The following is a 27,789-nucleotide window of genomic DNA, read 5'->3' as shown; positions in this document are numbered from 1 at the left end:
CACACACACGGCAGCTCTACAACACTGTCCTCGCCCGCCTTCAATATTTACCGCTGGGTGGTCTGTCCTACCAAGGGCACTTCTCTCCCACATCAGTATCCTCCTCCAAGCTCACCTGCCCCACCCTCCCCTGGGGCATCCCTGACTGTGGCCAATGGGGACACATGTAATGCCTGGGCTCCCAATGGCCCTTTCTGGGTGACAGAGTGGAGAGCCAACTACTGTCTACATTTGCTCCTACAGGACCCAGCCCTGAGCTGTGATCTGCTGGGGCCACAAGAGCAGGGCCTGGCAGGGCTGAGAGCCAGGCCTATGCAGAGGCTCAGGGGGCTCTCAGCAATAGGACCGCTCCGCTTGCCTGCGTTTGAGCTGGGTCTGTGCCCAGGAGCCTGGCCAGCAGCATCTGTGGGCAGGATGAACTCAGGACAGTACACAAAATGTGTGTTCGCCAGCAGGGGCTAGAGGCTCACGCGTACTTGCATCAGGCCCTGACCTGCAGCGTTGACAATAAAAAGGAGGTGTGAGAAAGGAGCTTCCGTGCTGCCTCCTCAGTCACAAGAGCCCCAGGCTGAGCCCCGGCACATCTGGCTTCCTGTCTGTAGCCACCTTCCCTCCCTTCTGGTATCAAATGCCAGCGGCAAGCCTGGGCTGTGCTGTGGCTCTCCTACCCATACCCAATGAGGAGCTGCTGCAAATCCAGTGGGGTGCCTCCAAGCCCCTTCGGGGTACCCACCTACCAAGAACACGAATGTGGACAAGCTTCCAGAAGAGAATGAACAGCACCCAGGCCCACTGAAAACAGAGAAGGCATCCCAGCCCCACAAAACCAGCCAACAAAGAAGGCAGCGAGTGCCCTCCTCCACCCAGTCCCTTGCTGTCCCCTTCCTCACTCCCTCCACACAGAGCAGGAGCTCTCAGGAAAAGCCCTCCTTCATCTGGACAACTAAGTGAGGCAGAGAAGCACCTGAAGCTTCCTAATGCTCTGCTGTCTTAAGAAACCAACCCCCAGCGCCAAGGAGCTCGGCCACCAGCCTCTGGCCAGCTTCTGGCACCCTGTGCCCCAGCAGGACCCACACCACCGAGCGCCTTCCCAGGCTGGGCTCTGCCTCCCATGTGCCTGCCCCACAGGGACAGGAGGTGCAGACCCAGCCAGGACCCTGCTGAGGAGACCCTGTAGGGGTGCCGTGAGAGGGTGCAAGGGCTGGGCTGCAGCCAGGCAAAGACTCACGTGTTGCACACGGCCATCGTCTGGCAGGCCTCTCCTGTGCAGAACTCGGAGATGGTGCTGTACTGCAGGTTGACGTGGTGGAAAAATGTGGTGGCTGTGAGAGAAAAGAAGGACCAGGCATGAAAACCACCACTGCAGAATTGTTCCACGTCCCCAGTGCCCTGCAGGCCCAGGAGGCGCAGCACTTCTTCCCTTGGACCCTGGGGCAGCCAGCACGCACCACAGACCAGAGACACATGTCCCAGTGCAGAGCTCTGGCCCTGGAAGCTGGCCACCAGCCACTGTCATGTGGGCTGGGTATGTATTTGGATGGCGCCAAGCTGGGCAGAGAGCCAGTGACCATCTAGACAGAGTCCCCTCCACAAGGGGTAGGGCAGGCAGACATGCTGTGAGCCTTGAGCCCGAGGCCTGCCCAGTGGGTAGAGGGGAGATCCACCCTCTCCTCCCACAGGCCATGGCCATGACCTCAGCACTGTCAGCCTCGCAGCCACACGCCCGTTCCACAGATACTCCCCAGCACTGGCAGCTAACCCCTGGTCCGGCCAGGACATGCACGGGGTCCTGGTGTTATGGGGAACCTGAGTGCACTGCAGGGCTGGTCACCAGCTCTGGGGAGTCTGTGCTACCCTTCCCCACCCCGTGCCCCACGCACTGTTGCTGGCCAGCCACTCGTTGAGGTCGATCTCCCGGGGCAGCACCACTAGCTCCTTGAAGCCGACGTCGGTGATTCTGGACTTGGTGTACTCTGGCTCCAAGTACATCTTCTTCTCCTCTGCAGCAGGCTTCTTTCCGTTGGGCTTTGCTTTAGACTTCCTGCCAGAGAGAAGGAAGCAGAGGGTCACTGCATGACAAACGCAGGCTTGGAGGCCACGAGCTAGGTCCCAGGACATGAGTGGTCCTGTCCCCGCCAGTGGGACACCTAGGGGGCTCTTCCTGAGACACCCCAAGGAGATTCTGCTCCCAGTTGGCACCAGGAATGGAAGAAAGCTGCCTTTGTCCTCCCCTGCCATTGTCAGGGGCCCACGGCCTGACCAGTCAAGCCCCCCTGCCACCACAAGGGGAAAGTGGGACGCAGAGGCACATGCCAAAGGCCTGATGACAGGCAGGCAGCTCTGGGGCCACTGAAAGGGTGGGGTGGTGGCCACACTAGTCAGGCCCCACCCCTCATGCATGATGCTGCAGCCACCTTGGCCCACAGGGCTGCCGGGTGGGACACAGGGATGAGCTTCCCTGGCCCAGGCCCCCCACCCTTCCGCGCAGCCGATCCAGCCGCCCGTCCTTACAGACCCCTCACTGCGTGCCAACACGGCTGGGGCTCCCCTGCACAACCCTGGCCTGCTTACCCGGGCTCCGTCCCAAGCACACAGTGCAGTCTCCGGGCAGGGGCAGAGAGGCAAGCATGAACCAGGCATTACAGAGACCTGCTCAAATGACCACTTCGCACCAAAAGGTTTTCTGCTTACAAAAGTACTTATTTTCCATAAAAATATACTGTCATACAGAAACAGAACGAGCCTGTTACAGCTATTTTTACAGAACTAAATATGTATTTGTGAAATGTCTGTGTTCATTCAAATCCAGTATCAGTATCAGTACTTAAGCCCCATAAAAACCACAGTTCTTGGTGCTGAAGGGGCCCCCTCCTTGGAGGGGGAGCCCTGGGCCCCAAACCAGCCCCCTGCCAGCTGCCCAAAGGCCAGAGCCAGGGCCACGGTTTGTGCAACCTAGGTACACAAATGAGATGGAACATCCCTTAAGAGGGAAAAGTGACCAACACAGTGGCCCAGAGCCCACAGCTAAGAACACGGCCCAGGCTGGTCAGTCACCGAACGTCACACTGGAACCCACACGGGGCACACGGGCCTCAGGCAGAGGACCCCGTGGACGGCCGCGTGCAGACATGGCCTCCCCAGCAGCAGCCGCCCAACGTGGAGGTGCAGGGGGCCTCTCGCCATCTGGGGAGCAGCTCAGAGCAGTGCCGCAGCCCTCCTGCACGCAGGGACTCCCCAACCTTTTAAGTTTAGAACTGGGTTCCTGGGAGAAAGTTTGAGAAACTGAAGGAAAATGCCTAATAGCACGAATGAGTCTCTTGGTTCTTAGCTGGACCATTAAGTTCTTTCATGGTACACCCGTGACTTGTAGAAACAAACTTCAAATCAATACTATCAGGACGTCTTACTGACCAGAAAAGGCCGCCTTTGGCTATAAACTCTCAAGGAGAGGTCATCCACCCCAGGAGCAGAAGCTCAGGGGAGTGTGTACATCTGCCCCGGGGACAGGATAAGACAGCTGGAGGCCTTGGATTTCCAGGAGACACATCCCTCAGAGCCCACCTCCTCCCCCCCCACCCCGTCCCCACCCTGCTCTACAGAGCTGAGGGCAGGAGTGGGCATGCCCCTGCCATGACAAACCTGCAGGCACTACTGTTGGGATGACCATGGGCCCACTGCACCAAAGGCCACCCTCCTCCACCTGGCCCCCTGCACACCTGGGAGGGCCGTGGGTCGGGGTGCCGGCTGGGCTGGAGGGCTGGGGGCAGGCAGGCTGAGGACCTGGACCTGGGGGGCCAGCATACTTGCCCAGGCCCCGCCTGCTCACACCCTCAAGGTCCGCAGCGTCTACGGAAGGAGAAGCCGACCAGCTCACTCCTGGCCTCAGTCTCTGGCCCAGCCGCCCAGATGGGAATGCCCCACAGGTCTTGGCTGGGGCATGGCCTAGTGGAGGCTGAGCCAGACACGGCCATTCGAAGGACTCAGGGCACCCAGCTCCCTGTGCGCCCCTCCCCGCCAGCCCTGCTCCAGTAGGGGCAAAAGGTCTCTGCAGCTCCCTGACCCTGTCCTTTTCTTCTTCTGTTTTGAAAAGTTGCTAGTGGTTTATTTAAGAGAAACAGGAAGGAAAAATGCTCCCCGAATGCCAGGGAAATGTTTTCCCTCAGCTTCTCAGCAAATCTTCTCCTTAAAAGGCGACGTGTTCTCAGCCTCCTGGTGCACCACCGGGAGTGGCCAATGCCACGCAGGGCCACAGTGTCCTGCAGACAGGGCGGAACATACCCCCGCTGACCTGGAGCTCCCACTGCTGCCTGGATGGCTGGAGCAAGGTCGTGGAAGTCTCTCTCTCTCTCTCTCTCTCTCTCTCTCTCTCTCTCTCGATCTCTGTTACATACACACCTGCAGTGAGCACTTCAGGGGACCCCTCGGCCGAGGGGGGGTGCTGTTCACTGGGGACAAGTGTGGACACACGCTTCTCAGGGCCCTGTGGTTCCTTGGCCCAAGACAGTGAGGCTCCCACCCTTCCCCAGAGCATGCAGAGGAAGACCTGGCCCTGGGAGGGCTCAGGGAGCCCAGGGGCTCTGCTGATGCCCTCAGACACTCCACCAGGAAATGGGTGGGCCGGCCGTTTCGCTCCCTGCCCCCTGCCCCCTGCCCTTCTCCTGACCCTGGTCTCTGCTACTGAGTCACACCCGCCCTGTCAGAAAGCCTTAAGTTGCCTGGAAGATGTCCTATGCCTACAGCTCCAGGCACGGGACCCACCTTCAGCCTGTGCCGGTTCTGCTCTGCTCACCCCCCGCCAAGTGTCCGTCTGCTGGGCTGGGTTCTCCACTCTGCGTCCAGGCCCAATGTGACCCCCACCCCTTACCTCTGCTCTAGATGCACACCTGCCTGCGCCTCACCCTTACTCACCTGACCAGAAGCACCCCCGAGCTGTCCGCACATGCTGGGCCTCGGCTTCCGGGTCCAGAGGGGCCCATGATCACATGTGCAGGGATGGAGCCCGTGGGGGCCTGGACTGTGAAGCCAGTTGCCTGACCATCTCCTTGCCCTGCTGTCCAGGAGTCATGTCACCAAGTGACGTGAGGAGCACGCGTCAGAACCAGCTGTTCACGGAGCAGCTATGGGCACAGCAGCAGCAGGAACTGGCACGGCACAAGACGCCACCGGGGTCACACACAGGCCCACTTGGGGACGCTGCCTTAGGAAGGGTGTGGCACCCTCGTGCTGGCGAGTCCATTTCCAGGGACACTGGGAGCCCCTTTGGGCCGACGCTCCAAGGGCCAGGCAGGCAACCCTGGGAGGACGTGGGCTGTGATGTGTGTGGTCAGAAGGCCTCAGCCTCCTCACCCTTCTCCCCTGCTGCTGTCTGCACCTGTTTTCCTGCAACAAACAGGCCAAACAGGCAGCTGCACACCAGGCCCGCCAAGCTCGACTTCTCCAAGCTGGTTCCCCCGAGTTCCCCTGTTCCCATCATCCAGGGTGGGCCTCCGACCCCTGGACCTCTGTGCAATTTGGGACAACCCCTCTGCCAGGCCAGCCGACCCAGACTCCTCTGGAGCCTGGTCACAGGGTCCTCTTTCCTTCAGTCCCACAGGCAGGCAGCGATGATGGGCACTGACCCAAAGGCAGCAGGACAAGGTACAAGCCAGGGCCCCCGTGCGGAAGTGGTCCTGCAAGCCCAGCCACACGGGTCCCTCCCACCCCAGGTTCTGTCCTGGCCACTACCAAACTGCTCAGCCCCTCTGGGTGCCAGAAGTGGCCCTGGCCCAGCCCTGTTCCTCTGCCACCGGCAGCAACAGACCCAAGATTTCAGAGGACACCCTGCGGCTTCAAGATGGAACAGGCTGTATGACGCCTGTCCCTGTGGCCTACACGGGTGGAGCACACAAGACCCTGCGGCCCCCATCCCACAGGCACTGAGCTCTGGAGCAGAGGCTCCATCTAGCCAAGGCCCAGAGGGCTGCCTGGGAGCCACGCGGCTGGGCTCCTCCTCTCTGGATCTCCTCCCATACTGCCTGCCGGGACCCCCACAGTGGCAGCGGAAGGTGCAGTCCTGGCATGGAGCTGCACTGAAGGGACCAGACAGTGGACACGAGGCTGTGGCCTGCCACAGGCACATGCAGAAAACCCCCAACAGAACTCCACACACTGCTCCTGGTCTAAAGGGTGGGCTCCAAGGCTGGGAAACCATTTGGGAAGGGCCCAGGCTCCACTGAGAACATCTTCCTATTGTCCCCTCACCCCTCACCCTCCCTGCTCCTGACACCTTTACCACCTCCGCAGGAGTCCCCATGCCCCACACATGCTTGGCCTGATACGCTCTCTGTCCAAGGTCACACCCCAGTCCCACCGAGAAGGCCCCTCAGGCTGCTCAGTGTAAGCCGGCACCGACATGCAACCGTCCATCCACACTGAGCAAGGTGATACAAGGGTGCAGGAGTGATGCCTGCCCAGCAGTCAGCCACAGGAGAGGAGTCTCCCCCAGGGACGCACACATGCTGTGGGGATGCACCCACCCAGAGTTTCCCGTGCTGACGCGATGTGCAGCGAGCTCAACACCAAGAGCAGGCCCCCACAGGCAGACGTCGGGCTGGCACGGCCCCACCCTCAAGAAGCAATCCGTAACTGTCAGGTTTGGAACTCAGGATGCCTCCTCAAGGCCTCAGCCATGCTGGGGCAAGGGGCCGGTGGTCCCCAGGCACAGAGCAGGAGGGGGGCGCACTGAGCCAGGAGGAGAGACAGGCAGGACGGAAGGAGAACCCCCTCTTTCCTCAGAGTCCTGCTCAGCCTTCTGTCCCCCAATCTGGCCCATGCAGTGCTCACCGGATGCTGGCATCCCAGAACAGCTAAGGTCCTGGCCGGGAAGGAGGCAGGGCAGGGGAAGGAGGCAGGGCAGATGTAGGAGGGTTAGTGTGGAGACGCTGACCCTGGAGGACGTGGGCAGTGACAGAGGCAGCCCCGTCTGGAGACAGACTCATGGGATGGAGATCAAAGATCTGGGGAGGGGGGGGGAGCAGGGTTACGAGGAACCCGTGGATGCATGAACAGTGGACCCATGGTGCACAGAGGCTCCATAGAAAGTGCTCCACGGAAAGAGAGCCTGTGCTGGTGGTGGGCTGGGAAAGCAGGGACCCGCGGAGAGGGTGTCTGAGGACTGAGAAAGCACGAGCAGGGTGCCTGCCCTCTGCTCCCCACACCAGGCTAAGGCAGGAGGGAGCTCGCGGGCCCAGGCTTGATGAGAGCAGCTGTCTGGGGTGGCACGCTGGGTGCAGCAAGAGCACCTCTGGGTCGTGTGCACAGGACCCACCTACTCCCCAGGGGGCAGCAGGGCCCAAAGTCCAGGCTCCTCCGGACCTCCTTCCTAGGACAGTGATGAGGGCACAGGCTCCGCAGGGACATCACTGTCACCCTGTCACCCAGTCAGGGCACACTCGGGCCCACCACCAGGGCCAGGGATCTCCCTCGACGCTAGGCTGAGTGAAAACACCAGGGCCTGGCACCACTCCCAACCCCCAAGTTTCTGACGCAGTGGGCCGAGCGGGGCCTGAAAACTACTTCTGACATGTGGAGGCGCCTGCCTACATCGCGTTCTTGCCACTCCTGGCGCCCCGGTGTCACTGTACTCCCTCCTGTTGCAGAACCTTGCAAACCAAAAGCTGGGGAGAACCCCATGGGACCCCGGCCAGCCAGACGCTGTGGGGAGGGATGCGCGGGTCATTTCTCTTCTTGGTTTAACTGCCTGGCGGTCAGCACCTCCCAAACAATGCATGCTTTCACAAGCCTTTGTGTCCCCTACAAAATGAGACCCGCCGAGACGGAAAAAGCCAAGGCAGACTGAGAAAGGTATGCAGACTACTGCGGACCCAACGTCCACGCGTGTCAGGTCCTGCTGCGAGCCGTCTGACCCACAACTGGAGCCACGACATGGCCACTTTGCTCAGAGTTTGAATTTTACTTTCACTTCTCCATCGGTGAAGTAAGTGCTCTTCCTCCGATGCCGGGCTGAAAGGTCACCTCCACCATGAAGTCCTCTCAGATGCCCCCAGTAAGAAGGGCCTGGGCCTCTAGTCTCCCACAGTGGCACGCCGGTGCTTGGCCGGGTCGGCCTGGCCCCTGTCTCCTGCAGAGCCCGCTTCAGCATTCGGCCCTCTCCCACCACGCACAGGCGCACAGGTGTGCACACGTGCACAAGTATGCCTGCACCCATAGTACACGCACCCACGTAGGCACCCACGGTTCCCTGCACATTGCCAGTGACAGTCACCGTTACTGATTTGAACCAAAGACCTGGTGGAGAGCACCCACACCTTGCCCACAGTTCCAAATCTCGTACTCTAACATTACGAAAGGACAGCTTTGGCTAGCTAACAGGTGGAATCTCTGATTTCTGCTTAGAATTCACTGTGAGTCCTCCCCGTGTGGCAGCAGGTGACCTGCTGCGGGGAAGGATCCCGTGGGCGAGAAAGGCAGAAACCAGAGGTGCCCACAGACGGTCGGAGGCACAGACACACACAGGCTCTAGGACACCTCAGTCACTCCATGCCGACCACCAGCTGGGCTCGGCTTCCCCTCAGACGGTCACCAAGAAGCCTGCTTAGTTTGGTTATAATTAAAGACAGAATTGAAAAAGCAAGAGACATTCACTTTCAATTTTAAAAATGATGACCCGCTGAAGTCTCAGGCAAATGTGTGAAGTTCGTACAGAAGGAAGCCGGGTCTGCGTCTCTACCGTGATCCACTCTGGGCGCGGGCTCTGGCCGGGCTCCTGGCCCCTGCAAGCATGGGCGCCCGGCAGCCCCTCGGAGCCCCACAGCGCAGAACAGGCCTGCCCATCTCTGAGGGTCAGGTCAGCCCGCTGCTGCCCCGCCCCCACATCCCCTCACCAGCAGCCCACTCACTCTACCAGCGCCTGAGGCAGCTTCTACTCAGGCAGAACCGGCACTGGAGTGAGTTTCTCTACATCCCTCTGCAGGTCAGAAAAAGAAATTTAAAAAGCTGTCAGAAATGGCTTTTCTGGCAGCCCCCAGCCCCTAGAGTGGACAGCTGTGGCCCATGTCAGGTCTCTGGATAAGGCTACTCATGGACAGGTTCCGGCCATCCCGCCCAGGGACAACGGGACAGACACCCTGCCGGTCTGGCAGGCTTAGAAGACGGCAAGGCAGGACTGCCGTGGTCACAAACAAGGTTAACCACAAAGAGAGAGACGGGTCACTGGTGGGCCCCGTTCTCATCCAGGTCCTCCAGGGCCGCACTCCTCAAGGAGCACAAGGGCCTTCCCTCCCACAAGCAACAGGAAGTACAGGCATTTAGGGTTGAAAACCTGGCTCCAAAGTTCCTGGCCAAATCCAACTGCCCCCAGCCCCCAAAGAGACTGCACACCACCAGGACCTTAGGTGGGAGGAGAGCAACGACAGCCACTCCTCCCCAGGCCGACCCCTGGGGTAGGGACTAGGGACAGACAACCCCCACTGCTCCCTGCCCCGTTCACCTGAGCACTTTGCCGACTGCCTGAAGCACCATTTTGCAGCTGAGTCCAGTTTTGGGGGGCTGGCTGAGCAGGGCTCGGTCTGTGGGGTGACTGCTGTGATCTCCAAGCATGGTGGGGCAGTGCAGAGATGGGGAGGGAAAGTGGGAGCCACGGCACTGGACAGCCGCTCCCTCCTTCCTCTCCTCCCTCCCTCCCTCCTTCCCTCCAGGAGACGAGCCAATGAGGACACGAAGGGGAAGAAAGAAGGGCTCTGGCCTGGCAGAGACAAACAGCTGCTCCTTTTACAGGCGAAGGCTGGCCAGGTCTGGTTAAATGAGGGAGTGTCTCAATCGCCTTCTCAAAGTGGCGCCTTGCAGGCGCTGTGTGGTGTTTAGGCCACTGCCGAGGAGATGGGCACAACCCCTGGAAGGACCCATCAGCGAGGCCCCAGGGTGGTACCACAGGGCCCTTCTGACAGAGCAGGCAGCAGCTCTGGCCCAGGAGCTCATGGGGCGACACACACCCTTGCCAGACCCCAGCCTAGGTGAGACAAGAAACCGGCAGGGGGCAGGAGTGGAGGCTAGCTGGGCTGCAGACAGACAGGCTGGCCACGCACCTGCAGAGCATGGACACGGGCTTGCGGCACACCTACACTCATACGGCCTTGGAAAGATAAGGCCAGCTGGCTCCCAGGGCGTCCAGAGCAGGCACGGAGCTGGCACTGGGCAAAGGCTGCTCCTGGAGGGCAGATCCGAATACCCAGAACACCTTCGTGTAGGGCAGCGAGGAGCTGAGCGCCCGCGGCCTTCTTCGCAGCTGGTCCAGACACAGGAGGCACGGGGTACTAAAACATCGAACGTCTGAAAGAGGACAGTGCTCTGCTCAGCCCTGCTTTCAGTTCTGCCCACAGTGACGGTGACAGCCCGTCCCCACGCTCCCTGAGAAGCCCCACCCAGCACAGAGCACAGCCATAGGTCTGCTAGGCCCCTGCACCCATATGCCCAGGCCCAGCTCTGCCCTCCACCCCCAAAAGGCCACATCCCACAAAGGTCCCTGCCGACCTTGTCATCAGGCCAAGTTCAACCCAACTCTGCAGGGGCCACCGCAAAGCCACCAAAAGGACAGATCAATGTGCAACAGTGAAAGGCAGCCCCTGCCCACCACAGCTGAGGACACCAGCAAGAGAGCTCCAGCCACCTGGGAGGCAGGACAAAAAAGGCCTCTTCTTTCCTGGCAGCACAGTGTCTCTGGGGCCACCCTGGGAGTCCACACAACCTCAGGCACCCCACTCATGCTGCCTGCCCAGGGTAGAGCTGCTAACCGGTTGGCCACGCAGCCCCTGGCAGGTGAGACACGGAGTCCCCAGGAGGGAGGACCAGCCTGCAGGGCCGCGGCGGAGCACTAGAAGTTTGCTCCGGGCTCACCTTGTCCCACTTTCAGCCATTTCTCCAGGAAACCCTGGTCCCTTCTATTGGTGAAGGTGAAAACCTGACACCCGGCTGGGGGGTGGTACTCTCCTAGGTCCTGTCGGCCAAGAGCAGGGAGACGCGTGTGTGCTCACCTACACACCTAAATCCCCGTCTCTGCGCGCATCTGCGTCACGCTGCACATGCGTTCATCCCAATGCCCCGATGGATCACTCCAGCCTCCTCCCCGGCTTGTCTATAACCACCCCCTCCAACAGGAGACACCTCTGAGGAGCCACAAGGGTCTGAATCACTTAGTCAAAACCACGGCAGAGGGAGCTCCACACTGTAAAGGCAGCAAAGGGAAGGGCCCAGCACCCTTGTTAACGGTGCAGGAGAGCACAAGCTGTGCTTAAAAGCACATGGGAAAAGCTCCGTGGCTAAGTCCAACAAAACAGAAGAGAGCAAAACAGAATAAACCCTCCACTGACAACCAAAACACCCCAGAAAGACACACGCGCAAGACAGATGAAAACTGTAACCCAACAAATTAGGCAATCTCAGAAATAAAGTGACTTAAAGATTTGAAGAGAGAGACAAAAGAACTCAAAAGAGGAACCAGATATGAGAGCCCCCGAAATGCAGGCTAAACCAGAAGGAACACAAAGCCAACCTGCAGGAAACACAGGGTGGAAAGGAGGAATTCTTCAGATAAAAAAGGAACGAAGAGACATTCGCTTGCATGATGGCAGGGTGACAGGTCCCGGGCTGACCTCCACCACCAGCATCTACAAACTGGGTGAAATACACAAAGCGATGGGTTTCGGATGCCAGACAACACTGGTGGTTCAGGACGGTGCCCGAGAGCAGGGAACCCAAGGGTGAGCAGCTGGAGGCCGGGGTGAGGGAAGGCGAAGCCCATGCAGGCCCCACGGTCTCGGACGGAGGTAAGGATCAAAGCTGGGGTGGCTGTAATGTGCAGCGTCGCATACCAGACGAGCTGTGCTGCCCAGAGAAGGACTCCTGAAAGAAGGTGAGGCTCTGGCCAAGCACTCGGATGAGGGCATGCAGGGCCCTCCGAGGGCCTGGCAAAGAGCAGCTATGGGGAGCCGTAAGCTTGAGGGGTGCTCTGGAGTCTGCAAGAGCAGAAGACAGGCATCGCCACTCCCAGAGTAGAGATGGAGGGCACTCCACTGAGGCTCCACAGGGCCCCCACGGAAAGCCACGCCAAGAGCAGGGCTAGGGCAGCCCCAGGGGAAGGTTTCTCTAGTCCTGCCCTCATCAAGTTTCACCAAGCCTCAGAGGCTCCTGCTGACCCAAGAGCAGACGAATTGTATACTGGGATAACACAGCACTCCTTACGGAAAGACAACGGAGCCCAGAGCTTTAACAACACTTGGCACCACAATGTCTAACACACTCACACACCACCTCTTCTTTATCCCTTCATCGGTGGATACAGACTTGGACTGTCTCCATAGTTTGGCTATTGTGGACATTGCTGCTATGAACACTGGGGTTGCAGGGACCCCTTTGGATCACTATATATGTATCTTTGGGGTAAACACCCAGGAGTGCAATCACTGGGTCGTAGGGTAGCTCTATTTTCAACTTTCTTGAGGACCCTCCATACTGTTCCACAGTGGCCGCCCCAGCTTGCGTTCCCACACAGTGTAAGAGGAAGGTGCCCCTTTCTCCGCATCCTCGCCAACACCTGTCGTTTCCTGCGGTGTTCGTTTTAGCCATTCTGACCGGAGTGAGGTGGTGTCTCCCTGTGGTTTTGATTTGCATTTCCCTGCTGCTTGGTGATGTTGACCACCTTTTCCTGTCTGTTGCCCATCTGCATGTCTTACTGCAAAAGTGTCTACTCAGGTCTTCTGCCTGTTTCTTAACTGGATTATTTGTTTTTTTCAGTGTGAGTTTGGTAAGTTCTTTATAGATTTTTAGGTACTAACCCTTTATCAGGTATGTCGTTTGCGAATATCTTCTCCCATTCCGTACGCCGCCTTTTAGTTTTGTTGACTGTTTCCTTCACTGTCCAGAAGCTTCTTGTCTTGAAGTCCCAACAGTCTTTTTTTGGTTTGTCTTGTCCTTGCCTCCGGTGACATGTCTAGTGAGAAGCTGCTAGCGATAAGGTCAGAGGGTGCTGCCTGTGTTCTCCTCTAGGATTTTGATGGTTTCCTGTTCCACATTTAGATCTTTCACCCATTTTGAATTTATTTAAAAGAACAACATTTCTAAACAATCTTCTTTTTTATTGTGGCAAAATACATATAAATGTACCGTCTTCACCATCTCTAAGAGCACAGCTCAGGGGCATCAAGCACATTCCCAATGTTGTGCAGCCATCCTTATCAACCGTTTCCAGAACCTTTCATCTTCCTAAACAGAAACTTTGTCCTCATGAAACACCGACTCCCATCCCTTCCCCGGCCCCAGCGCCCACCGTTCACTCTCTGTCCCTGTGAATCTGGAGACCCCTAGGGACCTCATGTGGGTGAATCCTACAGGATTTGTCCCTTCACGTCTGGCCTACTTCACTCAGCATCACGTCCCCCAGGTCCATCCACGCGGTGGCCGGTGTCAGCATGTCTCTCCGTGTTGAGGCCGAGTGACAGTCCGGTGTGTGGATGGACCACATTTATCCGCGTGTCCGTCGGTGGACACTCGGGCTGTCTCCATGTGTCAGCTGCTGTGAACATGCGTGTGCAAGCGTCCACTCGAGTCCCTGTCCGTGTACTCTGGGTAAACACCTAGAAGAGAAACAGCTGGATCACATGGTCACTCCGTTTTCAGTTTTTGGAAGAACTGCCACACCGTGCCCCACGGCTGCCACACCGGCTTCCATTGCCACCGACAGTGTAGGAGGGTCCCCCTGCGTGTCCTCCCACACAGGGGGCTTCTGCTTTCTGTGCTCCTCTTGTGGGTATGGTTGGCGTGGAATGGGCACAGGGGGTTGGTATGGCTGAGAACAGGCTTTGTGGTATGGAGATGCAGATGAAGCGGAGGTCCCGAATATGGATTTGAAGTACCCAGAAGGACTCACAGGTCCTCTACACTCACACCTTTTCTACCTCTGTCCACTGCAAAGACCAAGAAAACATAACCAGCTCAGAAGCGGAGAGCACTCCTGATGTCCAAACTGTGGCCTCTACACGTCACTGCCCCTGAGGTAGCCAGGCAGGTTCCAGAATATGGATTCCAGATGTGTACCTTGCTGTCTGCGGAAAGGACTGCAACTCTGTCTGAGGCCAGGAGGGTCACTGTCACCATGACTCAGAATTAGCCTGAAGACATTCCCTAGTCAAGAGTGAGGCAATTTAAGGGTATATGGAAGGACAACAACCCAGTGGCTTGAAACACAGAGGTGTTTAAACCTTTGTCTAATAATACTTTTCACAAAAACACTTCATTGTTTACCTTTGGAGGATGGCAAAGAACCAAATCCGTATTTTGAAGGACAGTCAGTGAAAGGACAGAGTAAGCACTTGTCCTGCTCCTTGAGGGGCCAGGTTAGTTGAAGAGGAGAAGGTTTTCTTTACGCAAGTATTCCATCCGACCAACAGAGAAGGGAGGCTGTGATGCGGCCATTGTAATGCCTGACAAAGGAGTGATTCTGGGCAGTGGTCAAGAGTCTGCAAGCAAGTCACAGACAGCCCGAGAGTACAAGCCTCCGACCGGAGGTAGGCCACCCCGGCAAGGAGTCTTGCCCCCCAGTAAGAACTCCATCCAACTAGTGTCTCGGGATAGCTGACGTCTTACAGGACACACGGAGGAACATGCTAAACGGTATGACACGGATGGCTGGGAAACAGCACAGGGAAGCTGCCGGGTCTCCTCAAGGGGACCACAGGGAGGAAAGAGAAGGCACAGGGCCTGTGGACTGCGACTCGCTAAGTCTGCAACCTAGTGAACAGTGCTGTGTCAACATCACCCTCCGACATTGCAGTTGCGTGCAGGGTCACCACTCAGGGGCTGGCGGAACGGGACACTGAATTCTCTGGGCTGTGTTTGCAATTTCTTGTGAGTTTATAATCATTTCAATATACAAAGTTAAGAAAGAGAGAATTATAAAACCTGTCAGTGAACCGCAATGTATGGAATCCAAACAGTAAACAAAGTAATGAGAAACTAGAGAAACATGAACACTGATTGGATATGTGATGTTATTACAAGGGCTGCTTCTTTGATATGATAATAAAACGCTCTCTGTTTAAGGAAAGCAGCCCTATCCTGTCACGGCATCCAGAATTTGCTTCAGAGTAGCTCAGTTAATGGGATGAAGGGAAGAGAACAGGAAGATTAGGGTCACACCGGATGTGAATTCGGAAACAGAGCTTAGAGCCCACGTGCCCTCTGAAACCTCACCCTTAACTACACGCTGCTCATCTCAAATCTGGACATGAGTCCAGCCTCCAGCCAAGAGACAGGCTTGCCTGTGAACACCCGGGCTTACAGCGTCCTTGGCAGTACCCTTCCTCAGTGTGCTGCGGCTGCCTTAGAGCGGCTAGCGTGGCAAAGGCGTGGTCACTCACGGTCAAGCCCTGGGCCACAGTGCATTATAATGTCACACACGGTGTAACGCTGCCCGTGTGAGTGTGAACTGGTGTGCAGAGAAGTCAGGTCCACGGTGACATCCCTGGATAACCAACAGCGGCGGCACGCTCTCGCCCACAGTGACAGAACGCATGTCCTCCTCCATGCATCTCCATGGACAGCAAGGGCTTCTAGCTCCGCACGTGGGGCCTTCCAGGGGGACCTGGGGCATACAAGCACGTAGTAGGGGTGAGGGTGCTCCCTGGACTCCTCCAGGCATGGTCTGCACTTGGCCAGCGGCACCACTGGCTTTCACAACAAATGGAAGGGGGCACTTTGTGGGGCACATGCATACTTCTAAAGCAAAGTCTAAGAACAACCAGTGGTGACTATCATGACTTCTCCAGAACTGCCAAGCAGGCAGGCAGTGCTCTGCTGCTGAGACCGTGTCCTGTCTTCCTCACACCCAAGCCCACCTCTGCTTGGCCTGGGTGGGGATTCCATTCCTCCAGAGGAGGCATGAGGGAGACAAGCACCCTCTGCAGTTGTTCCTCTAACCTGGGTGGGTCATGAGTCTAGTCTTGCACTTCATGTGTGTTCCAGAAACTTCTGGAAACCCACCGGTCCTGACTTGCGCAGGTGCTCCATTGGTGGCCCTGTGTTGTGACAGGATGGGAGCCCGGCTGTCCCACCAAGACTGGCACTGTGATCACCGGGTGGCCGGGGGATGTGGCTGGAAGCTCAGCAGGACCACAGGAGCAGCCAGTGTGCACCCGGGCCCTAAACACACACGTAACAAAGGGCTTTCCCAATGCTAAGGGCTGTCTTGCTCTGCTACCAAAGAGCCCGTTGCTTTCACACACTGAAGAAAGCAAGTCTGGGGAAATCAAAGAAATTTCAAACCCACAGTGTCAGACGTAATACTCGAGAAGGTTTGCATCAGCAGTGAGAAGAATCAGCTCTAGCTGAAATAGCGCCATAACCCCGCAAGCAAAGAACATGAACAGGAACTGAAGAGGAGCAACTGTTTCCAAAGGGAGTCCGAGAACAGCTCAAGAATAGCTACAAACGTACAAAAACACGCAGCGCCAAAAAAAGGCAGCGTTCACATGGTCTTGGTAGATAGAGAGTTGGGAAGCCAAGCCTTCAAGGAAGAAGGAAAATGCAATCCATTGTTAAGAGTCAAGCCATCGATTGAAAAGGACCCCAAAATGGCTAGATGACAGAATGAGAAGACAAGAGAAGTTCGGCACAGCTGTGTCCCCCACCTGCTCCAGAAGCTGCAGGAAACACTGGGCACGTTAGGGAGAGACAGGGAAAACTCGTTTTAAGATCCAAACTGAATTTCTGGACGTTGAAACAACAGCATTTGTGATGAGAGTACTCTGGGTAGGAGTTAACAGCCAACTGAATGCGGCAAGAGCAAGGACGAAGGGACCTGAAGACGCGGTAAGAGGCTTCCCAAAACGGAACCCGGGGAAAGACTCTAAAGCAAGAAGCAGCCCCCCGTGAGCCTACGCCGCCCAACCAGCCTCTTGGGGACAAGCCGCAGGCCGTGGGACACCCTCTTAAAGCACGTGTCTGACAAAGGACTTGCATCTAGAAGGTGTAATGCCCCCTATGACTCAACAAGAAGACCAAACCAGTAGAAAACGGGCAAACGGTCTGAGCAGATGCTCCTCACCACAGAGCAGAGTCAGAAGGCACTGGAGGCCATTAGACCCCGAGGAAAGGCAGAGTAAAACCACACGCGCCACGGCCTCGCTCCCTTAGAAGGGCTACGACTGGAGAGCCCACGTGCGCCCGGGGCTGACGAGGGGCTGACGAGGGGCGGACTCCGGCGCTCCCCCTCAGGGCTGGCGCAGTCGCCGCACAACACAGTTCAGCAGTTTCTTAAAATGTGAAACATACATGTGTCATTTGACCCAGGCACTCCGCTGAAGAGAAAGTGTGTGTCTGTACACAGACCTGCGCACGTACGTTCAGAGCAGCGTTGCCTGTCACAGCCTAGGTGGAGAAACAGCCCCCACGGCCCCTGGCAGGTGGACAGATGGAGCAGCTGAGGCCTGCCTGTGCCCCGGAGTCCCACCCAAGGACATGCAGGAACAGCCTCCTGACACACCCAACAACGTGGGCGATTGCAAACTCATGCTGAGGGGATTTCACTCACATAAGTGGCCGGAAAATGTCACTAATCCATGACGACAAAAGCATGCCAGGGTCACCTGGAGGGGGTGATGGGTAGGTTCACTTCTTTGACTGTAGAGGGCTCTGTAGCTGTGGGCACACACACGAACACGTACAGGAGGGGACCCTTCCAACGCAGGGCCACAGCGTGTCAAGTACAGCACAGCAGACGTCGACAGCTCCCACCACACCTCCCTGCTCCACCCGTCCTAACGGGCACTTACACTCAGCCTGCCCTTCCAGTGTGGCCTCTCCTGGGTCCTCAGGAGACACGTGCTCCACTCTACCCGCTCCCACCCACCTCCGTCCACCGGCAGGTCCTCAAGGCTCTCCACAGAGCACATCAGCGGGGCCACCCTGGCTGAAGCCTCTCTTGCTCTCACTGCAGGACTGCAGTGGCCGATGGTCTCCCTCCTCCCTCCCATGCCCCTCCAGGCTGTTCCCTCTGTCCCAGGATGCTGCCCGTGCACTCACTCACCCACACAAGGGCTGGATGACAACACTAAACACACGGACCTGCCTGGAAACGAGTCGCGTCCCCTAAAACACGATGTTGCCCCAGAAGAGGGCTGATGCAGCAGGACACCCGTGGGCCACGGCGCCTGCCTGGGTCCAGGGTCCTCTGGGGAAAGGTGTATTGTCCAGCTAAAGAAAGCTGACTCCAGCTGAAAGCAGCCGTGGGCCCAGGGCCGGGAGGTCTAAGTGCCCATGATTCCTGCTCTGGGTCAGGCACTGTGACATGGACCCAGCCCCCCGCCCACCCCTGTGTCCTGCCAGCACAGCTGGGTGCTGCTGCTGCCTCCTCCAGGTGCTCAGCCAGGTGCCTGGCTCCTCTGCAGGTTGCCTCCGCCCCCAGTGTCTCACCAGGACTGGAGCAACAGGGCCCAGGTGCCCCAAGTGCACCGCCACACCAAGCCAGCATCATGCAGATGTTCCCTGGCATAGCAGCCAGACCCCGGCCAGGTTCCTGTGCATGCTCACTGCTCCCTCCATGATGGGAGACACGGGGCGGTCACAACAGAACAGTGATGCTGTCTGCAAATGTGGTGGACACCGGAAGGGAGCGAGGGTGCTGGATGGGCGCGTCCCTTCCCCCCACCCCTCCCACAAGTGTGGACGGAGCACCAGTCTGTGCCGGGCTGGGCTGGGCTGAGCTCCCCAGAAGTGTGTGGCTGGCTCTCCCTGCTCCTAGGAAATGCCGGATCAGGGGGGCTGGGGTGCGTGCAGCTTCCTCGGCGCTACATTCCATACTTGGAGAATGTGCCTGGCACAGCGAGGGCACAAAAGAACGTGTGTTGAGAGAGGCAGGTCGACCAGCCCATTGTTAAATAAAGAAGCGAGGACAGAAAAAGGTCTTTCTGATGTGGTCCTTCTGGAGAAGACCCGCACCCCATCCGCACCCAGGGCTCTGCTGCCTGCCACTGAAAACCCCAATGCCCCCACTGCACACAGATACATGCACGTGTGTTCTGTTCGCCACCAAGCTGAGGCCTTGCAGGCCACCATGAAAGCCTGTCCTCTACTGGACTGCCACAGCCGGGAGCCTTGGGTGACTGCCACAGGGAAGAAGGCCTGACATTCAGCCCCAGGAGAGTCCAGCAGTAAGCGGCGACCTCCTAGGGGTCTGCACACCCCTTAAACTACACAACAACTTGGACAGGAAAGCATGTGTGCTGCTTGCCAATGTGGGGGAGATGGCTTCACCCCCCACCCCCAACATGACCTGCGAGCTCCTGGGGCATCTGACTTTGAAAGGTGAACACTGGTAATTCTGACCTCCGGGTGCCCTCTCCATGAGCCAACACCTACCACAGGCTGCAGACACGTGGCCATGCTGAGGGGACCCTAAGCGCAGAGCAGAGCATAACCACAAGGTAGCACTGGGCTTGCTGGGGTCCCCCCTGGCTCCCCCACACCCACTATGCAGCCTCAGGCCAGAGTACTGCTGCCCAGTAAAGAGGACCACCTCTTCAGGGAGCCTGTCCAAGGAGTGTGCATGGCTTACCTGTGGCACGTGAGAGAGAGAGAGGCGCACCACCCACGCTCGCAGGCTCTGCGCATCCATGCCCCTCACTCACTCAACAAAGGTGCGCCAGCGCCTAGCGGAGCCCTGAGGGGGGCAGTGAGCGAGCGAGCTCAGCCTCGAACACACATGAGCGTCCAACCCCAACATGACGTGGGGAAGGGTCCAGATGGGTGAGGGCTGAGGGAGGAGGAGTCAGGAGGGCAAGGAAAAGACTGTGCAGGGAACAGCCCATGAGGACCCCTGGAAAGGACAGATCCTACCCCCAGGAGAGCCATATGGAGAGGGCTAAAGAGACAGGCGGCAGCAAGGCTGAGGTCTGAACTGTGCCTGAGGCAAATGGAAACTCCTGAAAGATGTGAGTGGGAGAGCCGTGAGCAGAGGCCTGACGTGTGGAGAAGGCAGGAGGGCCAGTCTGGGCTGGGCTGGTAGGTGGCCCGGGTCGTGACGACAGGACGAAAGAGGCAGAGGACGGGAGCTGTCCTGGACAGGAGAGGATGCAAGTGCAGGGCTCAGCTAACAGGGCTGCCCCCAGGCTGCCACAGAGCTGCCCACCGATGCTGGCACTGTCCCCTCAGGGGACATCTGTCCCTGTGTGGAGCTCAGTCCAGGGCCCTGACAAGAGCCCCCCCCCCCGCCCCGCCCCCATCCAGCTGAGCAATGCCCCTAAGGCACTCTGACGCACTCAGCCAGCAGTGCCTACATGTGGCCAGCACTGCATGGTTCCAAAGGCAGTGAGCCTCTCCACAAGAGGCCTGACACCCCAATGCAGAACCCGTCCCCAGAGCACAGGTGCCTCACGTACCTCCTCACTTTCAGATGTCTGAGGCCACCCAGACCAGGGGCACCGAGCCAACGGAGCTGCCTCCTTGCTGTCCCAGCCAGGTGGAGCAGAAGCCGCACCTGACAAGCCTGGCCGGCAAGGACCTGGCCAGGGTGTCGGAGCCGTTCCTCACAACCTCGTGCCTGGAGGGAGCACTCTCAGGAGGAAATGCAGAACGGGCTGCCGCCGACTTCCATTCCACAAGAAGGAAGCACCCGCTTACCAGACCTTTTGGACAGGCGGCTCTCCCTCCTTCCTGGTCATCAAAGAGCCTGTATGGAAAGCAGCACCTCCCAGGCAGAGACAGGAGCGGGGTATTCCAGAAAACAAACACTCTGCCTCGGACCTTGGTTCTATGGACCACAGCGGCCTTCAAAGCAGGCAGATCCCACCATCAGCAGCTGGAGGCACAGACACGACTGCACGGAAAGACGCCCATGAGCAGGTAAACAGCGGGGGCTTCTCCCCAGCGTCTCCCGGAGCACAGAGAGGCCTCGGCCTGCCGGAAGGAGGGAGCAGGGTTCTGAGAAGAGTTGGCCCCTGAGAGTGGCTCCTCTGACGTCCTCTCCCGCTGTTCCAGACCTGTGACCCTGCCTGCCTTCTCGGTAAACAAGGCAAGACAGGATACTCAGTTCGGGGCACCCTGGCACCCTGGGTAAGAGAAACTTTACGGCACTGAAGAGTAAAGCTGGAGAGCCCCGAACCTTCTCAGAGGCCTGGAAGGCCAGAGACAGGGTTACTATCATTGTTCAATGTAGAGCAGCTGCCACACTGCCGGCTCCCAGAAGGAGCCCAGGCAGAGCTGTGGGACATCTCCACACCAGAGCTCTCCGGACAGCGCCCCACGCGCACGACCTCAACAGGTCCTCCTAACCAGCAAGGTGACCAGTGCAGACACTTTCATACCCTCTTACACCCCGAAAACCAACAAAGAAGATCCACACACACCCCTTAAAGACATTACACAGGGCAGATGCCAGGCGCACCTACACGGAACTGTCTCCGCAAGCCTCCCATCGAGTGGGCCAAGAAAGCTTTCCAGCCGCTGATCTACCCGTGTGTCCTGCTCTTCTCCACGTAAGACCAAGTCTGGACTGTCCAGCCACACACACTGCAAAGCAGAGTGTGTGTGTATATTTGCGTATGTGTGCATAAGTGTGTATATTTGTGACTATGTGTATGTGTGTGAGTGCATGAGGGCTGTGTGTGTATACGTGTATGAATGTGAGCGTATGTAGGTGGGTGTGAATATGAATACGTGTGAGTTATGCAAGTGTGTATGTGGGTAGTTGTATGAGTCTAAGTAAGTTGTGTGTGCACATGTATACCAGTATATGTGTGTGTGTGCACGCACACGCATGCACGCATGTGACCACTGTGCTCCTTTCTTCCTAAGACTCCTGCCCTCACCTCCCCAGGCCACGACGCCCGTACTACTGGGCCACGCCAGCCGCCGAGCACACTGGAAGACCTGGAGCTCACGCCCACCTCAGTCGGGACTGCGGCAGCCCTGCCCTCCCTCGACTCTTTCTCCTGACCTTTCGGGGTCTCACTCGTCAGCTCCCAGATGCCTCCCCTCACTGCCACGGTCAACCCTCACTGTCCTCCTCGCTGTCCCAGCACATAGCGCCTGGCACACGCTTGCTGGTCGTGCCCCCGTGGCCACACCAGGACTCACGTCAGGAAAGTAGGGCGTCACCAGATTTATGAATGGCCGTGTCCCAGCACCCAGAACGTGGTGAGGACCCAACTCTCTCTCACTTCTCCCATGAACGGCTTCACTGGCTATGACTTCACCTTGTCTTCTCAGGGAGCTCTTACCACAAGCTGCAGACAGAGTTCGATGACTGACATGCCTCTGGCAACAGGACATGCTCCTCACAGGCTTCCAGCTGAGGTGAAGGGTCACTACCACGCTAACTTCACCCTATCCTTTGCTTTCCTGGCATTTCTGTCAAATCAGCACAAGAAGCAGTAAAATTTTCCAAACGCTGGATGAGCTCTGATGTCTAGGCAAAGGTAAGGGCTTGGCAACTGGCTCCTGGCTGGCTCAAGGGTTTCCGTTGGTGACATATCCACATCCAAAGAGGGTGCGGAACAGCTGCAGAGAACGGGTCCATGAGGCCCAAAAGCACATGCAGTGAGACGGCTGGTGTCAGAGCTCCTCTCTCGCCTCCCGGCTTCAGCGCGTGCACACCTGCTAGCTCGAGCAGGACACAGAGACAGACGGGTGCTCGTGCCCAACCTGGCCCCTTGCCTGCCTGACCCTGACCCCTCAGGAGGTGGCATGACATACAGAAAGGAGCATGCGCCAGACGGGACAGTCTTCTGGGAAACAGCAAGAGCAAGACCTCGGTGTCACATGTAGAAAAGCCAGCTGCCGACCAGTCCCTAGAAGACGATGACAGATGAGCTGGACATCACCAAAAGTAAGGATGCTTGTGTCTCAGAAGGCGCCAGTAAGCCAAAGAAAGGACAAGCCACAGACTGGAAGACAGGACGAGCAAATCGCCAAGCGACAAGGGCTTTCATCTACAACGGATAAAGCACTCTCAGAACTCCACAATAAAAAGACACACTACCCAATTAAAAACTGGCCGAGGGATAGGAGAAGACATTTCCCCAAAGAAGGGAAGGAGGGATGAGAGGCATGTGAGCAGCCGCTCAGCATCAGTCAGCAGGGAAACCACAAGGCAGCACCCCGCTCCCACAGGGTGGGGGTCCGTGTGCTCACAACGGCTGAAGAGGCCAACGAGAGGCCTAGCGCTGCTGGCAGGAGAGGAAGGGGCGGGCGCTTCAGGAGCGACGCAGTCCCCCAGCTCACGCGTGCACCTCCTGTGGGACCCAGAAGGTCTACGGCCTCTGTGGGAGAAAAAGACAGGGCCGGGACGGTTCACGGCAGTGCTGCTTGAGATCACCAACCGCTGGAAGCAACCTGAATGCCCAACAAGGGCGGGTGGCTAAGCAAAGTGTGTCTTATCTTCAGAAGGGGCTACAGCTCAGCCACAAGGAACAAAGTACAGACACACAACAGCCTGGATGGATCTCAGAGCATCGGTGCCATGACAGAGGCAGAGCCCAGACACTCGACCCTCCGTGATCCCGTGTGGCCAAGGATGTGGCAAGGGGTCATCGAACGTTCTGCATCATCACTGCAGGGGGGTGGGGGGTCTGTCAGAACACATCAAAGTGCACACTTTAGACTGGCGAATCTTGATGAATGTAAGTATGCGCCCATCACACTGATTGGAGGCGTGCACACACAGAGACCACCACGTGCCAGCAACGAAGCAGGAGCTCCTCCCTGGGACACCAGTCACGAGTCCCACAGACACACTGGAGACTACAGGAAGCCACACACCAAAGGGGGGATGGTGCTGTGGGGTCGCAGACACCTAGCGCACCATCTAGAGTCATGACGGGCGGACAGGAAGGGCCACGAGCGCCTCTGTGTGCTGCCCCTTTCCGGTTCCGGACGTCGTGGGTGGCTGTGTGAGCTGCTCATCTGAAAGCCAGATGCAGGAACACTTGCAACTGCACTCTCCCCATGCACTACATGGTGATGAACTAGTCACACACAGTGTTTGTGGTGCTTGTCTGTACACTGGGTGGCGGCTACGTCTTCCCCAGCCCCTTTCTGCATGACTCCCGCACAAGCACCAGCGGCTTTGCCTGTGCGAAGGGAAGGTCCCACCGCCTAGCTCCCAGTGAGGTCTGGAGAGAAGCCGCCAGCCAGCCAGCCCCCAGCGAGGGCCCCTCCCCAGGGCAGCATCCAGGGGCCCACCAGGCCCAAACAGCATGCATGGCCAGGCAGGGCCCATACACCCCATCAGGCTCCTCCCCTGGAATGTAAGCAAACCTTCCGTGCCCCCATTAGTGGACCCGGTTAGGGAGGGACCTGAAGAATGCTACTTCTGTTCTTATGGACAGCTGATGTCGCGGCGGTCACCACCCTTGTGGGGTCAGAAAGAGGGAAAGCTAGAGTCGCCATACAACTAAAACCAGGCTGGAAACAAGCAGAGAACGCTCAGGGAACCCTCATCAGCAGTGGGAGTCGGAGGACTGAGACAGGAGAGGAAGTGGGCTTTGGGCTGGGAGGTGGCAGCTAGCTTCAGGGCAGGTTTTCTGTGGCCAGAGCCACTGAAGCAGGGGCTGACAGAGTGCCTGCGGCCCGAGGTCCCCACTCCACACTGTCCGGGACACAGAGGACAGAGGCACACCCCACCCACAGCAGGCCAGGTCCATTTAGGCAGGTGCTCTGGCACACAGTGGCCGGGACCTGTGACGTGGCCCAGCATGCACCAGGCCGCTAGGACCTAACCTGGCACACCCTGACCTGGGTGGAAAGAACCTTCCTAGGCTTCCCTGCGACCTTGCTGGGCCAGGAGCCCCGTGCACACAAGAGGGGAAGACAGAAAAGTACAAACCACTGGAGTCCTGGGACTCAGCGTCCCCACCCCATTCCCGTTGCCTCTGCCACAAGGGGTGACCACCATGTCTGGGGAGGACGCCTGCATGCAAGTCCACAGCAATAGCAGCGCCCCCCCCCCCCCCCAGCACACTGCGCTCACCCTCCAGGTTTCTGGACATCCCCTGTGACAGAGATCTGACACAGGGGGTCTGCTCCAGAGACTTTGCCCTGAACCACCCCCACCCCCCACGAGGGGATGGGCACATCTGGAAAGGAAAGCAGCTTATTTCCATGCTGGCCCAGAGCTCAGAGAGCAGGCCTTGGGTGGCCCTGTCACAGCAGCCCTGCTTCCCTCCAGCCCCAGTAGCAGAGGGAGGAACCTAAGAGGGAGAAAGTCCCAAACCCACCACTGCTGCACCACCACCTCACACCAAAGAGGGGAAACACCCACCGCATGGTACCTGTTTCCTTTGCACACTGACCGTGGAAAACAGGAGCAGTGACAGCCTGGCCCCCTTCTGAGGCTCACCCTGGTACTGGTGTCTGAGCGGGGGCCAAAGCCACTATGACAAGGCAAACATGTAGACACAGGGGTTGGAGGAGATCTAGGGCCAGGCCTGGGCCCATGGCCAAGTGGGGCTCACCCTGCATTCCTCACACACTTGACCAACACCCCTGTAAACCAGGCTAAGGTGGTCAGGGAAGAACGTCTGGGTAGCAGGTGAGGAAGACATGTAGGGGTCAGGCTGGAGGTCAAGTGTCCTCCTAGAGCCCAGCACCAGGGAAGCCATGGATTACCAGGTCACCAAGGAGCAGGTCTGAGGTCAGGCTGAAAGAGCTGCCTGGATGGGAGGAGGAGGTAGGCTATGGCCCACACAGGGCTGGGCTCCAGGATATTAGCACACATCCAGAAAGCAGAGAAATGCACCACCACACCACCAAAATCGTTCTGTTCCAAGTTCAAGTCAAGCCAAATTCCAAACAATGAAAGTGGCTGTTGAAGCCTGCCTAGTCATCCCGCCTGGCCCCTGGCCACCACTGACCACAGAGGGCAGGGGCGTCTGGGCCGCGTGGCAGCCACCTCTGGCAGGTCTTCCCTCCTGACCCCCACACTGGCATCTGCCAAGACAAGCGCCCGCTGGCCGGGGTGTAAGCAAGGTGGCCCGCTCGTGGCAGGCTGGCTGAGACCCACCGACTCAACAGCACCCCTCTGTGTAGAGCAGCGAAGCCCATGTGCCCCAGCCCTCCCGTGCCTACTTCAGGGCCCAGGTAAGGGCCAGACGTGGGGGATACAAACAAGGGGCAAGCGCACCAGCACTGACTCCCCCACGAGAGTGCATGGGCTCAGGAAGGCCAGTCTGCTCAAGGCAGGGGACAGGTGACCGCCTCTCTTCACCCCCCAGTCTCCACAAGCCCAGCAGGCATGGAGCCCAGGCTGCCTAAGAATAGGGCGCTGTGGGTCCCGCCACATCGCCCCGCCCTCCGCACTGGTATAAAAGCCTGGGCTGCAAGATTTAGCCCATGCTCAGTCCAGGAAGGAGGCTCAGAGGCCACATGGGAGGGGAGCAGAGCCCAGAGATGCCGCCTGTGCCCAGCCCCTCCCAGTGCCCTTATTCCCTGCATGGCCTGGCCCCGCCGTCAGGGACTTAAGCACAAACACTGGCAAGCTTGCCCCCCAAAACACTGAAATAGAAGCAAGAAACAGCCTTTTATTAGAAAAATGCCAGAGAGAAACTGAAGGCCACCTCCACATCACGGAAGGACAGAAGGAAGCTTCCACTGATGGGGGTACCCTGAGACAGGCACAGGCCAAGAAGCCCAAGGGGGGGTAGACACAAGCTCTCCCCTACAGCACCCCCAGGCCCATGGGTTACCCCAGTTAGTCAGCTGAGGGGTCAGACTGCCCCTCAAAGTCCAGCACAATACAGCCCAAGAACACCACACACCACAGGTCTAGGGAGGATACAGGGCACCAGGAGGTACCAAGCTGGCCCAAGAGCTTCGCACGGCAAAGCCAGTGGCACCTGAGTTACCCCATTAATAGAAGCATGAGGGTCAGAAACCCCCAGAACTCCATCCACATGAGAGCGCTGCTGGCAGCCACCCTGTGGCTGAGCACCGTCCATGTCCTGCTATGGATGTGGGGCCTGGGACGGGCCCAGCCCTGATTGCTGCAGAAGGGAAGATGGGGGCCATGCTGGAAGAGGGACCCCGGTCCCCTCCCATGTGCCTGCTCCCCCACAGCATGTTCCCCTCTAATTGGAAGTGCTCTTTTCTTCTCTCCGATGAGGAGGAAGGCATCAGGTATGGGAGATCCAGAAAGCGAGAGGAAAGCCAGAGTCTGACATGCCGAGGCCCATACTTCAGATTCCTCAGGGGGAGGCTCAGAGAAGCCGTGGGGAGGAGACACTCAGCACAGCATACCGGCCTGGGGACAGAGGGTCCAGTCAGGAGCCTGGTCTCCTTCCCTGGTGCCTCCTAGGCATGGAAGTTGCTTGAGGCCCCCCACGGCCCCCCCACTGGCCCCCTGCCCCAGTCCTCAGAGGGCCTGCCTGCTCATCTCCCTTCTTAGTTCGAAGCTCCCCAGGACCCCATCTGCTGTGAAGGCTCATGGACTCTCAAGGGTCTTCGAGGCCCATGACGTGTGCCCCCTGCCCAATGCCCACCAAGCCAGCCTGGCCCCAGGGACACACACAGATGGCCACCTCACAACCCTTGTCTTGCTGTGCTCAGCCCCAAAAAGCCTCGGAACAGACCCTCCCTCATTCCTGCAAGTCTCAGCCCAAATATTACCTGAGACCCTCACCCTCCAAAACTCACACAGTGCCCTGCGGTCCTCCCAGGCTCTGCTGCGCCTACGTGAGCTCAATGTGAGCGGGAAACAGGCCTATCATTTTCTGGGACCACCTCGGTGGAGAGAACTTGGTCCAGCATCAG

General features: G+C 58.2%; 1 protein-coding gene across 5 annotated transcripts in view; it reads right to left on the bottom strand.

Moving 5' to 3' along the window:
• MOB2 (MOB kinase activator 2) overlaps nucleotides 1–27,789 on the bottom strand; it is a 78,856-nt gene that overhangs the window by 16,202 nt on the left and 34,865 nt on the right. For 2 of the 5 annotated variants that reach the window (XM_026482892.4, XM_048215724.2), the window contains exons 2-3: nucleotides 1,881–2,041; nucleotides 1,229–1,322 (exon numbers count right to left, since the gene is read on the bottom strand). In XM_026482892.4, the coding sequence (XP_026338677.1) occupies nucleotides 1,229–1,322; nucleotides 1,881–2,041 (255 nt within the window). Of the gene's footprint in view, nucleotides 1–1,228; nucleotides 1,323–1,880; nucleotides 2,042–4,908; nucleotides 5,340–9,487; nucleotides 9,670–10,082; nucleotides 10,279–27,789 lie in introns of those variants that run through there. The other 3 variants (XM_026482893.4, XM_026482890.4, XM_026482891.4) reach the window with 3 other exon arrangements.

The sequence above is a fragment of the Ursus arctos genome, unplaced genomic scaffold (assembly GCF_023065955.2).
Source record: "Ursus arctos isolate Adak ecotype North America unplaced genomic scaffold, UrsArc2.0 scaffold_23, whole genome shotgun sequence".
Classification (NCBI taxonomy): domain Eukaryota; kingdom Metazoa; phylum Chordata; class Mammalia; order Carnivora; family Ursidae; genus Ursus; species Ursus arctos.
Note: the sequence above shows the minus strand (reverse complement) of the source record. Positions and strands in the feature narration are given on the sequence as shown.